Source organism: Callorhinus ursinus, unplaced genomic scaffold, assembly GCF_003265705.2.
Source record: "Callorhinus ursinus isolate GAN/ISIS: 27379988/994484 unplaced genomic scaffold, GSC_fseal_2.0 scaffold23, whole genome shotgun sequence".
Lineage (NCBI taxonomy): Eukaryota > Metazoa > Chordata > Mammalia > Carnivora > Otariidae > Callorhinus > Callorhinus ursinus.
The window spans coordinates 10,372,881-10,387,639 of NW_027397085.1; the positions used below are offsets into that span (position 1 = coordinate 10,372,881).

Genomic DNA, 14,759 nt, shown 5'->3' on the forward strand with positions numbered 1-14,759 from the left:
TTGCACGCTTCAAAACACCAACCAAATGAGTAGGAGTCATCCTCTCCTCCCCCGTCACACTCTGACTTCCCCACCCAGTTTGTCCAATTCTTTCCAAAACATCTTTCCATCTAAACATGTTCACTGCCCCCTCTGGATCCTGGAAATAGGTACCATGTTTAAACTCATGAAACTGTTGAATCTAAGTCCATCCAGTCAGGAGGCTGAAATCCAGCCTATGGCCACGTAGTAGCCTCACGGCTGTAGTCAGACTTCTTATTCTCCTACATCCCAGTTTCCAGCACATGTTCTGTAGAATGGAGATGACCGAGCAGGCCCATACTGTGGCTGTGAGGACTAACTGAGAATGTGAACAGAGAGCCTCTCAGACCATCCGGCAAAGAAAAGTCCTGGGATACACAATGACTTATCCCCTCTTCTTTCCAGTACAGAACACCTCTTCCTGCCCTTGGCATCCTACTTCTTGGCATCAGCCTCAGACAGGATCAAATTCTCTCCAGCTTAGGACACTTCAGGAATAACTGGCTCTCATTCCTTCATCAAGTGAACTCAGCAGTGTAGAGTGAGAAACCAGGCAGACACAGGTTTGCAACCTGGTTTCCCTATTTATTAGCTAGAGAACCCTGGATACATTTCTTGTCCTCTCTGAGCTCTCTTTTCAGATCTCTAGTGATGATGACAGTAAGTAACACATGTCAAGTGCCCAGCACAGTGTGGAACACACAATTTGTGTTCAGTGGTGGCTTAGGTCCCCATCCAGGATGCTTTACCCATCTTGGCATCATGGGCATTGAACCCATACCCCCAAGGCACCGCTGGCCTTCCCTGTTCCTATGTGGCTCCATGCACGGAGAGTCCCATTTATTGTAATACACAACCTGCTCTCTCCACTGCAAACTCTGTCACCCGGGACTGTACCTCATATGCATTTGCAGCCCTATGTCACATCCCAGACATTGAAGCTACCAAACTCTGACATGATCACATGCCTCATGTCTGTGCATAGCAACTCTCCATTTTATCTCTCATTTATATTTCTACCAGGGTTCGTATTTTTCCATTACTGTGTGGTTCCACGTTGCCTAGAAAAATACTCAAATTTGGTTCGTTAGGTCTGTAACAATAATGGCAAAGACTCAGCAGCCTTACTTGTCACTTTTCTTGGCTCTGATTTTCACTTCTGAAACTCATCTCCAAAGAAGTCCAACACCTCCACAAAATACTCTATCTTTTCAAAACAAGCTGGTTGGCCTCAAAACACTAGATGACAATTTGTACTTACCATCTTGCTTTGGGAGAAATTATGAATCCTAACACAATTCCATTCTTTTGCACACTAAGATGCTTTGATTGACACACCCAAATGTCACTGGCAGCCCTGAGATGCTGAACATTTCTTACAACTGCCCTACATCTAAACACTTATGACAGAGGCCAAGGAGGAGCTAGCCATCAGGAGCTTTACAAGAGAAACAAAAAGAACAAAGGCAGCCACAAGGTGAGAAAACAAACTCTATGTCACAATCCAAGCAGAAATTTCCAGACAAGTCCTAATTTCCCAACAAGTTCTGTTTATCCAAGGAAACTTTTATATACACAATCTAATTCACCTAACAATGTACTTCCACATATATTTACTTGGAACAGTTTCTAGTCCCAAGCCGACATTTCTTCCAAGTAGATTTGAAATTCTTCCTCCTTAGTAACAGTGTCTATACTTACTGAAGAAACTAGTATTTTTGTCTTCAGAGATGTCTATTGATACTGGTTAATGAGTAAGCAAAAAAAAAAATCTAGAACACAACTATGAAATGATCCTTCAAAAAGTACCATATAGTAGATCTCCCCCAGGGATTCCAAATGGTAGTGTGTTAAAGACTCCATTTTCGGGGAGAGAGACCTCCACCAGGGAGTGTATAGCCTGCTCTCTGGCCTCTCTTAGTAGGAAAGTTAATGTCCCTCCTACCTGGTTTAAAAGCAACAAAATCTAAGAACTGATGTTATCCAAACTGCCATCGATACCCCAAATTTAGCTCCAACAAATCACTAAGTGCTTTCCAAAACCTAACACAACACTGCCCTTGTTTTTAACAAGAGAAAAATTAAAGCCATGATTATTATCCTCCTGACTGCCTCAGCACTGCTTAGAAATTAATGAGAGGTATAGGGTTGGAATTCACCCCCCATTTCTGGTCTATTCCTTAGTGACTGAATTCTTCTGAAAGCTTGGAGGGCATTAAGCAGCCTTGAACTCCAGGGTCAGTTCTTCATGCTTTGAAGTAACAATATCATTAGACTCGTCAGCATTCCTTTTTAAAGAATTCAGCCATGATTATGGGGAAATCAGTGTGCTTGCTGCTGAGGTGGGGGAAGGTAGCCCTTTGGTTGTTCAAGTCACCTTCCAAATAGCCACCTCTCAAGACGGACAGTCTGATCATTTTCTTCTAAGAGTTCCATTAAATGCACTTAATCTCTCATTACATGAATCCACAGAGAAGACTATGACTGTTGAAAGCATGGCAACAGCGTTGTATACAGCCTTGCCTACATCAAAGAGGATATCATGTACCAGGTCTGCTTGGGGTTGTCCACAAAGATGGTCCTGTCTCTGAGTTGACTAACCAACCAGAGGATCCAAAAAAAAAAAAACATAAGAAAAGAATATTGTACTAAAATCTAAGGCCTCTAACCTCTTGCGTTTCTTACCACGAATGTCCCTATGAGACAGCATGTCTGAGAAGGCCTAGGTACAAAAGCATTCCAGTCTACTGAAAGACTTTGCAAATAAAAATAAAAGATGCCTAAATACTTCTGAATTCAAATAAATCTGAATACATATGCCCTAAATTTTATATTGGACGTAAGTATACTAAAAATATTATTAGCTGTTTATCTGGTATGATTAATTGGGTGTCATGCATTTTGTCCGGCAACCCTATTTACTGAGCACTTAATATGTGCACTGCAGGAAATTTTGCTTTGAGGATACAAGGAAAAGTTCCTGGAGGAATTTATCAACTAGTAAAAGGGATGATAGGTATACCAAAAATAGAAAATGTAAAGTGACCCACCCCCTAAGAAGAGAGTAATGTAAGCAACAGAGGGGGAGGAAACAGTTCAAGTAGGGCTGTTGAAGAATCAGCAAGTGATATGAAGAGGTGTTTGGAATGGAATTTGAATGGAGTAAAGGATCATGAGTTTCACTTCCCTGTTTTGTACACTTAAGTAGGCATCTCATTGCTGTGAGGTTTTGTGTTTTTAAAGATTTCATTCATTTATTTGAGAGAGAGAGAGAGAGCGAGCACAACCAGGGGGAGGTACAGAGGGAGAAGCTGACTTGCTGCTGAGCAGGGAGCCCAACGCGGAGCTTGATCCCAGAACCCTGAGATCAGGGCATGAGCCAAAGGCAGACACTTAATCAACTGAGCCACCCAGGCGCCCCTTACTGCTGTGAGTCTGTACGTGTATCATTTTCCCTTTTTTTTTTATTATTTATATATGCCGCTGCAGCCAAAACCTAGTGAATGGAGCACAGCAGAAAAACGAAATGCTTTTGCACTGACTTTCCTGGTAACGAAGGCAAGCACAGTGGGTGACCCAACTCTCACTACTTAACCAAAGAAAGAATTTAAGTTGAGCAGACTAATTTAAGCCCTGTTTTCCTTGTACTGAGCCCAAAGAAATTTGCTTCAGAATTAAAAAAAAAAAAAAAAGGACATTGACATATATGATTGTTCCTGTCCTCTAGAGTGATCTTAGGCAAAACTACAGGCACATCCTACATTATGGGACATTAAGTAACAATCGAGGGCACAGAGCCACTCGCGCATGTGTGCATGTCAATGCAGACTGCATGTCCAGTTACGTTACTTTACACACATACAGGACTCTCTTTTACAGGGACTTGATGCTGGGAACTCTGCCACCTTATGCAAGATCCTTCAAGCCTAATTTGGTTCAGCATTCATCATTTAAGGTGGAAATGATTCCACCTGTGTTCTTGTTCAGAAAAAGGGAACCAGACATTTCCATAATGCTGTACTTTCTTTTTAAAAGTTTCACCCCCAGCCGTGAACAAGTTAGCAATGGGTTAAAAGCAAAGCAGCGACTGACCCTCCAGCTCTCCCTTCTGGCCCTGGTGTGACGCAGGGCACGTGACACTGAGTCAGAGAACGGAGAAATGATCTGGCCAGGCAGGATGCAGGAAAATAAATGTAGCCCTGACAATATGCGTTGATTAAGTACTTGAATGACAATGGAACATGACAATGACAAATGCAGGCTACCACCACTGGAGTCATTAATATAGCAGAAACACTAATTTTTATAAATCTTTAAACTTCCCGGTTGGTGGCATTTCCATTTCTTTGCCTACTCTTTCCACGGCAGAGTTGACATCAAGTCAGCTTTGTTTTCCGTTTCCACCCAGGAAGTTAAGAAACAGGTCTACATTCTTGATCTCTGATTAGCCACTGGAAATGAGTTTTAAACAAGAGACGGAGGGCCTGGGGTACTCGGTTTCAGAGGCCGATGACAGGACATCACTGGAATGTTCCCCCAGAGGAGAGAGTGGGCTTGCGTGCTCAACAATGGAGCAAGTTTTATGTGGGAAGGGAGAAAAAGAAGGGCAGCCAGTCTCTGCAAAGATGTCCCCCCTCTCTCATCTTGGTAGCAAAAATTATTTACTACTCAACCTCAAAGGGTCTTTGAGACGGTCTGATCCAATCCACTCATTTTACAGATGATTAAACTAAGAACCAGAGACTAAGACACGCCTTACTTAGAGCTGTATTTCTCACTAGAATCTGGGCCTCTGATCCCAATTCCATGATTCCTATCACATCCTGCAACATCAGTGTGTAGCATATCAAGATGCTAACTCCACCCAGCCAAGTCACTAGCTCTCGGTCTTTAAACCCTATTCAGTGTAATCCATGTATCCCATTCTCTTCCTGACACACGTCTCCCCTAATTGCTACTGTGTCACACCCAACTACCATGCCTGTAGTTTCCAGAAGATTCCAGCACATGCGCAGTTAGCACCTTGCATGCACCTCTGTGCAGCTGCACTGTGGTTTCACTGTACATGTTAAGAAAACGTCACTTACCCATGTCCAGCTGCATACAGGTGCGCCAGCATGGCCGGAAATCTCCCTGGCCTTCCCCAACCTTATCTCCCCTCCCTCATCATTCCAGGAGGGCTCTATGTGGGATTTAACAGGCAACACTGATTTTCTATTACTTCAATTTGTATTTCATGTTAACTATAATATAATCAACTTTTGTGGCTTCTTCACATATATAGTGAAGTGTCACAGAGACTTAAAACCATTTCGTCTTTTATAGATGATACACATAAGGAACAGAGAGGATAAGCTTGGAATTGGCACACTTTTCAGAACCTAAAATTAGACAATTCATAAAGGATAAGAAAAACTCGTCCAGCCATGCAGGCCTCAGTATACCCTATTGGAACAAAACAAAATGTCAGGGATGTACACAAATATAAAATCAGCGGAGAGAAAATAAAACAGAACATGACTGGGCCCGTTCAAAAAAAATCAACCCCTTGATAAAAATGCCCCCAAACCACACACATCCCCGCCCCCCCCCAGAATCAACTTTCTAGTCCAAAGAGAATTTGAATAACAAACAACTTGAATCTTTGACATAAGGATTCAATAAATTCATTTTTCTCCCAGGAAGAACCAAAGTCCATTATTTATAGAACCACACAAGAACACAAAAAATATGGGGGAGACATTAAGAGAGCAAGAGAGAGACTGAAACGGGGAGGAAGTCTAGTGATGTCCATCTATCTTTCATTTGTTTCTGTAAAGTTTCTTCATTAACCTAACTGATACAGAGAGCCTCCTTATCTATTTAGACACACACAGCTTTTAAAGTAATACCAGTAAAAACTTTGAAAGACACTCTTCCTTGGTGTATTTTAAAGACGCTCAGGTACAACATTTGATTTGCCACATCCACCATACAGGAGAATATCAAGCAGGGGACCTTATTTTGCAAGTGAGAATGGTTCAGTTCTAGTATTCAGCTGCTTTTCCTACCCTAGCAACCTTGAAATTCTAGGTCAACAATGATGTAAGGCCCAAGTTACTTTTTGCTCTGCAGAAGGCACCTCAAAAAGCTTAAGAGAAACTGAGTCTTCTATCAACATCTTAATACTCAGAACTAATTTTTAAGTCCTTCAAACTCGATCTGGTACAAAACTGTCCAACAGCTCTCTGATGAGCCAGCTCTGCTGACGAAGGCTGGCTCCCAGCACTCTCTGGAGCTCACATGACTTCAAGGCTAACAGCCTCATCTTCTCATCTGAGCGACGATGACCACATTTGATTGTTCAAGTCCTCATGTAGACTCACGCCTTAATTAATTCTCCCCGCATGCCTGACATCATCACCTCTTGGGAAGACTTCCGTGGTACCAAAGACCTGAAAGAGCTATTGGAGTTTCAAGTAGGTCTCTGCAGCCTAGTTCTGAACAAGGAGGCCACATGGCAATTCCTAAGCAGCAGGTGACCAGGGGCCTGGGAACCACCTTACAATCACCCTGTTAGGGGGAGTCATGATGGCTTGGTAGGCCATCTGCATGGGAGACGAGCCACAGCAGAAGGCTCCGCGACAGAGAGCCACTGGGAGGCAGCATCTGCCAAAGGAACCGGCTAACAGCTGCAGGCCCCATTAAGTAGAAATCTCTGGAGGCTTTCCTACTCTGACAAGGAGAAATCGTACAACAAAAATACACCACGAGAGTCATCTTCTAATTAGACCATCTAGATACCAACAAAATATCCAGACATAAATGGACATAGGAGCGGTGAAGACAGCAGTAGGTTTAAAGGCTACTTAAAAGCCAGCACTCTCACCAGGAAGAAGATGCTAAAGGAGTTGCCTCTGCCTAGCAACCCAGAAGAATGGGTAGACATCCTCCAGTTTAATCAACTATTGTTGATGAACTACACAATTTTACAAGTTCTAAAACAAAACAGTAAACCAACTTAAAACAATGCCTGCTCCCTCTTATATGCTTTCAGCCTGGAAATTTTTTAAACATTGACAAACAGCAAAACAAATAGAAATAGGAGGTTTTTAAACCAGTACAACCCTAAGTGAGAATTATCTGTGGATCTGGGGTTTTCTCTTTGTTGGCCAAGAGCCAAGAAGCCAAACTGAGAGCATCACAAGAGAGCACCATTTACAACAACTGTAAATGTCTTTGCCCTTTAAGAGTTTCAAATTTTGCCAGATTTCAAAATATTAACATTTCACTCATCCTTCAGGGCCTGGTTAAGTCCAACTCAGCCCACACAATGCTCAGTCCCCAACACAACCACACGCCCAGGTCCCCACTTCCAGTCCTCCTTTCAAGCTCCCGTGGGCTTTGACTCCACCACTGAGCAATTCCACTAAAGGCACCAGAACTCCACTCATTCTTACACAGCTCGGCCCCCCTCCCCCCCACCACTGTCTTAAATGACCCTCAACCAGGCCTCTCTGCTATGTTCTGTGGAAATACTGTTCCCAGTACACCCATTTCCCTGGTGTCTTAACATTTTCCTCAAACATGCAGACAGCCTTCACTTTTGATTCAGGACCTCAGACCTTAAATCGGTTGTCGATGCTTCCAAGCAATCCAATTATATTTATAGCTCCCTTCCTGTTCTCCACGACTCTATGACTTCCTTCTCTACTCCACATCCATATAACCCTCCTGACCACTACCCAGGGGTCTCATAATGCACTGACACAAGTGAAGTGACCAAATCTATTAAACTACCTACTTTTTATTAAGCAAATTTATTGAAAACAGCGATATGGAAAGGAGACATTTAAACATGAAACTTCTTACTCTCAAGATACATGTAGATTCACATGTAGTAACAAGAAACAATACACAGAGATCCCAGTTACGTTCTACCCAGTCTTCCTCAATGGTAACACCTTGCGAGACTATAGTATACCATAACCATCAGTAGAATGACACCAACACAGTCAAGATCTAGAACATGCCCATCACCAGAGCCTCCCTCATGTCACCCATTTATAGTCACATTTACTTCCCTCCCACCTTAAGCCCTGGCAACCACTCCCCAGTTCTGGACTTCTACAACTGTGTCATTTCAAGAATGGCATATACAAATGGAATTAAACAGCATACTTTTTTATGCAGTCTAATTCCCAGGCTGTCAGCCCCATCAACAGTTCGTTCCTTTTTATTGCTGAATAGTATTCCATGATACAGATGTATCTAGACTACCAGTTTTTGCATCCTTTTGCTCCTCCTTCCTCCTATTTCAAGGGAGGAAGTGCCCCTTCTCCTATAAAAAAGCCACCCTTCTTACATGTGCTGCAGATACATTGCTGGGTTCCTCCCAAAGCACTTCCCTTTGACTATCATCTTTCTTCAGCACACCAGCACCTGACAAACACACTCACATGGACCCATACTAAGATGTCTCCTTCTGACCCCATACCCTTCCAGTTCCTACCCATGTCTCTAGTCCCCCTCCCAGCACGACTTCTCAAAAGAGCCACCTACACTCAGCTATCAACCAATTAGCTACCTCTCATCTCTTAACTACCGTTTGTTCTTAACCTACTCCATTCTAGCTTCTTTCCACTCCTCCCTACTCTCCCCAAGGCAACCAGTGACCTATTGTTGAATCCAAAGACAATTTCTTATCATCATTTTCCTCTCTGAGATGGAGCTAATCCTTTCCTTCCCAAAATACAATTCTCTCCCTTTCTGTGATTCCACAGTCCTATCTGACATACCCAGTTAGCAAGTCTTACAGGTATTCAAACTTAACATACTGAAAACTGAATTTATCCCATTTTCTTTATTAAAACCTACTTCTCTCTCAGGCCAAGCACCATGTTGTCACTCCCTCTTGTGTAGTTGTATACAGAGGCAAGGACCATTCTAGTGCCCCCCCACAGCGGCACCAGACTGACATTTGGCTGTGACCATGTGACAGAATCTTGACAGAAAGAATATGAATAAACAAGAATGTGTCTCTTCCAGGCTGGGACTTTTAAGAAGTTGGAAAGCTTTCGCCTCTATTTTTCCACTTCTCTCAGCTGGAAGCTCAGTGTCTTATGGCCGCACGGAAGAATAATACCAGGAAATGGAAGGAGCGTGGGTCCCTGACTCACCATGAGGAAGACAGCTGCCTGCTAACCAGCAACACGTACATGAACAAGAAATAAATGAGTATTGTGCTAAGCCATTGATACGTTCTGGTTTGCTTGTTATAGCATCCTAACAAACACCACTTTGTCTAGACATTCTTTTGATGGAATTATGAAAATAAATCTAGGGCATCAAGGAGAAGATTTAGGAGCAGTATTTACTAAATATCAAGGCTTTCCAGAAAAAAGTCTTATTTCATGTAAATTCACTTTAATCTCAATTCTTTGTCTCACCTACTAAGCTAAGGAGGCATCTATGATGAGAAACCCGTTAAGCTCTACACAGCACTGAAACACAAAGGCCTCTAGGTTAATTTTAAAGGAAAAAAATGTTGTCTAGGATTGTGCTGTTTTTCCCTTTCCCTCTTGAAGTAAAATCCCTCTGAAATGCTTTTAAAATTTTTTCAGGTATCATTCCAAACTGATTTCCATAGTTCAAGAAAGAAAAATGTCTCAATATTTCCCCCAAAATAGAACACCAGATCCTAACTGTGTTAGAAATTCTGGTTTATACTATCTACAAAGTTGGTTTATTATTAGAAGCAACTTGCAAACATATATAGAATCCTCTTTGTTTTACATTCCAAACAAGCCACGATGTTTTGAAAAACACAACTTTCTTCATAAGGAAAAGGATCATGACTATTAGGGCTGCAACATACATCCCAGTTGTGAAATTCAGGACCAGGATTCAGGGCATTCCTTTGCCTATCAAGAAGCCAGCACTCAAGATCCTGAGGTTCTCTCCTGCACTGTGCAGCTTCCTTGCTGTGAATTGTCAGGCACCTTATCAAATATTTATGCCTTGAATTAGGGGTCTGTAAAACGATTAAAATAATGCTCCTCTTACTCATTAGGGGGCTCCACAGCTCAGTGTTTACTGGATGTTTCTGGGTGCCTATTTAGCAAGTTGCAGGCCATGAAGAGAGAAAATACCATTCGCCTCCAAAAAGAAAAAAAAAAGTTGTTTTTCTTTTTTCAGGCAAAGTTGGACATAGTAAGCTCTGGTTTTGTTGTTTAAATGCTAGCCCTGTAAAAAAGGTACTGATGGTTTTTTCCTTTAATCTAATACCTTTAAGTAATCCCAAATTTTAGTTAGGGAAGAAAATGTCAAAAGTTCAACTATGGCTATCAGTGCATGATGGAGGTAAGGGCTCCTCACTTTTTTTTCCCCTTCATTTTCTAATTTGTCTACATTAAACAGACATCACTGTTATAATTAAAAAATAGGCACACGCAAATATTCTTATTGTAAAGAACTGTTTATAGTACAGAGGCCAATTATGACAAATGGAGTTATTGGTCCCAATTCTTTGCTCCCCTGCAGCATTGTACATCTGCACCTTTGCCAAGGTATCACGTGGGTAGAACATGCTTCCGGACCTTGACTCTGGGCTTTATAATATGACCTGCTCTGGCCAATAGAAAATTCGCAGACATAATGCCCACAGAAGCTTGAAACGTGCCTGAGCTGATGGACATGCACTCTCATGCCATGGATTAATTGCATGGTTTTAATTCACTTTTGTAATTAAGGGACAAGGATCACCAACAGAGAGAGTCAGCCCTGGATTCCAAAGGAGCATAAACTTTCCCACCTAGGAGTCACTCCAATTAAGCCTGTCAGAGTTTACTAAGTACCTTCTGTGTTAGGAACAGTGCAGTTTTCTGGAGCCACAACACTCAGGGTCAAGTCTTGGCTCTGTTATTTGTGAACACCATGATCTTGTGCCATTTATTCAAACTATCTGTTCCTCAGAGTTTTCATCTGTAAAATGGGCATAAGACTGCCTCCCTCACAAGTGGATAAATATGTTTAAGAACTAAGTAAGTCAATAAATGTAATTCCCTGCAAACAGTGCATGCCACACAGTAAGCTCTTAAAGTTAGCTATCATTATTAGTGATAAGAAGATGAAAACATCACAGATCTTCCTCTCAAAAAGCTGAGTTTAATTAAACTTATCAAAGATAATTGGGTGGCAAAAGTTTCAAGCTACAAGCCTTCACAAAAAAAAAAAAAGAAAATTGTTTTAAAGAAAGCAGTAGAGGGCGCCTGGGTGGCTCAGATGGTTAAGCGTCTGCCTTTGGCTCAGGTCATGATCCCAGAGTGCTGGGATCGAGTCCCACATCGGGCTCCCTGCTCCTTGGGAGCCTGCTTCTCCCTCTGCCTCTCTCTCTCTCTCTCTCTCTCTCTCTCTCTCTCTCATGAATAAATAAAATCTTTAAAAAAAAAAAAAAAGAAAGCAGTAGAAAATTGCCAAAGTAAAGACTTTTAGATTAAAACAGGGCTAAGCAAGAGGAAGATGGCTGGTCTTTACCATACAAAATCTATCAAGCACAGACTTCTGATGGCAAAACCACTTTGACTTAATTAAGTTCAGCAACAAGTTATGTTCCAAGGTAAGATCACATGTGATTATTCATAGCTGCCTATAACTAGTGGAAACTATGTTTCTTAAAGATCAGAAATGAGATTTTCTTTCTGCTCCAAGTGGCCGCTAGCACACTGCCTGACACAAAGTAGAAACTCAGTGGATAAGGTACCCAAACTGATGTTCAGAAGCCCAAGTTTTCCATCAACTGCAATTCAATTCATGCTGCACATAATACTAATAGCCATCCATCAGTGGCTAAGTGCTTTGCATAAATTCTTCCATTAAATCCTCAGCTAAGCTATTTAGAGGACTAATTAGAACATTTTCTTCATATTCCAACAAAACTTACAAGCAACTGTTTTTAAAACCAGACTGATGTTCGTGAGATTCTTTTAAGCTCTCTCTCTCTCCTAAGGGCTAATAAACATTTTTTTAAATTATCTGACCTAACATTTAACTATCTAAATTAACTGTATAGCACACCAAATTTTGTAAGAGTAGAAATGCCAGAGCTATTGAGATTATGAAATGGGAATCAACTGCAGATTTTCTTTTTTTAAAGCTGTAAGCCAAATGTCATGATATCTGCATCAACACCTATACCCCTACATTGTTTTAAAGCTTTAAGTCAACTCCTCCAGCAAAAATTGGAGAGTCTCATTATTGCCCACGGCCCCTCCTTTTGGTTAAAATAGTTTAACCAAAGTAAGTAAATTTCCTAAGTGAAATTAGTAAGCAAAGGGATGAGTATTCTAACCATTAATATTTAATTCCCCCCACCTACAAAATAAAGGTTGGACTACCTAATTTTTAGGATCTCCCTGAAAAAAGCAAATAGTCTGAATCTATACAAGGAAAGCAAAGAAAAATTCCCCAACAAGCATTAAAAGAATACCAGTAAAACTCAGGCATGAACATTTACTTAAACTTAGTGAAGTACAGCAGGTTTCTTTGTGTTTTTTTGTTTTGTTTTGTTTAGTTTTTGATGAATTTCTTCCCTTTGGCCTGACGTCAGTTTCACCCTGCATTCCAGCAGTATGCCACAATGGGGCAAATGTTCTAGACTCTACTGAGCCTACTGTCAGAATCATTTCTGTTCCCAGAAATCTCATCTCCAGAAAGTCAAAATCCGTAATTCTCCAAAAAATGTGAGTAACTCAACTTATTTTTCAGACCACTTAAGAACTGGCACAGTAGAGCATCACGTACAGAGAAAACTCTGCTTTGGGGTTTAAAAAAGAGTTTCTCCAAAGATATTTATATTTAGAGGGAAAAAGCACTCAGAATGAAATAGAAATTGAACCTCCAGTGACTTAAAGTCACATAACATGAAAATTTATACAGTGAGTTATTAAAAAATGCTTAAAATTATCTTAAGTTGGCCATCTTTCAAGTCACCACAAGTGATTTGTGGGTTCTCTGTATTTGAAAAGTTTTTAAATTAATTTTTACAAAATGATGAAAGAGCGTGAAAGGAAAAAAAGGATGAAAGATTTGAAGAGATACTTCAAAGAAGATAAATGCCCAAAAAGCACATGCAAAGATGTTCAACATCATTTAGTCGTCAAGAAAATACAAATTAAATCCACAATGTGATAGGACTATCCATCCATTAAAATGGCTAAAATTAAAAAGGCTGGCAATACCACCAGTTGGCAACGATACAGAGCAATCAGATCACTCATCTGTTGCTGGTGGGAATGTAAAGACGGTACAATTTTGGAAACAGTTTGGCAGTTTCTTATCAAGTTCAATATACGCTACCGATACATGCACCAACATAGATGAATCTTAAAAACATACTGAGCGAAAGACGCCAGCCACAAAAGAACATGTACTGATTCCATTCATGTTAAATTTTTAAGATAAACCTAAGCCGTGTGACAAAAGCAGATCTCTGGTTGCCTGGGGCCGAGAAAGGAGGAGGGGGGGAGAATGACGAGATCGGGCCGAAGAACCATTCGGTATCTCGACTGTGGTGGTGGCCGTGCGGCAGTATACATTTGCCAAAATCCACACACATGGACACTTAGCATGGGTCCATTTTATTGTACATAAATTTTATTTCAGTAAGAAACTTCATTTGTAAAATCCTCAATTTTACTGCCCTCTGGATTAGATCCGCTTTCACCAAGCAGTCTGCAGAGGGGCAGGCCCATTCTGAAGCAGGCAGGTTTTCACACGTGGCACTCGGGCACCTGTCAGGACCCGCTGGTGGGTCCATGAGGTTCCTCCTCTGCTAGGTCTGTCACTCAGGACTCACCTGTCAGAGCCCCTCCCAGGCTGCCCCGCCGCAGCTCTCGACCATCCTCACTCAGCTGTCTTTTAAACCTCAGCGACTTTGCAGGGCCAGAAGTCACATCTGGGTTGCTGCACTTCCGAAACGGCATGGGTGGCGGGGAGAGTATGTGGTCAAGCTGCAGAGAGAAAGAAGGGATGTCACTCACTGAGGACACTGTCAACACAGCCAGCATGCAACGCCAACTCCTGGGCTCCTCTTCTCTTATCCTTCTCTAAATCCCTCCCACCCAAGCCTGCTGCTCATTTGGTTACTTTAGACAATTCAGGGTTTTACTGTCATGTTCTGCATCTGAAAAACATTCTGGCTTACTGCAAAATCTCAATAGCAATGATTTTTAAGCTGTGGGTCACAACAAACTAGTGGGTCATGAAATCAAGTTTAGTAGACGTAAGCAGTATTTTTTTTAATACACTATAAGTTGTTAGAGTCCAATGAAGGAAGGAAAAGTACCATTTCATGAAATGTCTGATAAAGCTATGCTTGTACATGTGTCCTTAGTCACTGTGTCAAATATATGTCTTTCCATGGGTCATGATCTCTCTAAAAAATGAATAATATTGTTCTACAAAGAATCAATAGATCACTGCTTTAGCTGTCCACAAAAGAAAATCCACAAGCTGCTGGTGCTCACAAATATGCACAGGGAAGGGCAATTTCTAAGCACCGCAACCCTTAATGCAAATCAATACATCCCTGTATCACTTTATTGCTTTTTAAAAGAAAACCTGTCACAAGTACAGCATCCTTTCTTGATCAAAACTCTCCAGAGCATAGGGATAGAGGGTACATACCTCAATATCATAAAAGCCATCTATGAAAAACCTACAGCGAATATCATTCTCAATGGGGAAAAGCTGAGAGCTTT

At 41.4% G+C, this 14,759-nt stretch overlaps 1 protein-coding gene across 5 annotated transcripts in view; it reads right to left on the reverse strand.

Moving 5' to 3' along the window:
* Nucleotides 1–14,759, reverse strand: part of MAST4 (microtubule associated serine/threonine kinase family member 4) — a 546,892-nt gene that overhangs the window by 378,268 nt on the left and 153,865 nt on the right. For all 5 annotated transcript variants that reach the window (XM_073905392.1, XM_073905391.1, XM_073905390.1 and 2 more), the window contains exon 2: nt 13,856–14,009. In XM_073905392.1, coding sequence (XP_073761493.1) covers nt 13,856–14,009 — 154 coding nt within the window. The remainder of the gene's footprint in view (nt 1–13,855; nt 14,010–14,759) is intronic.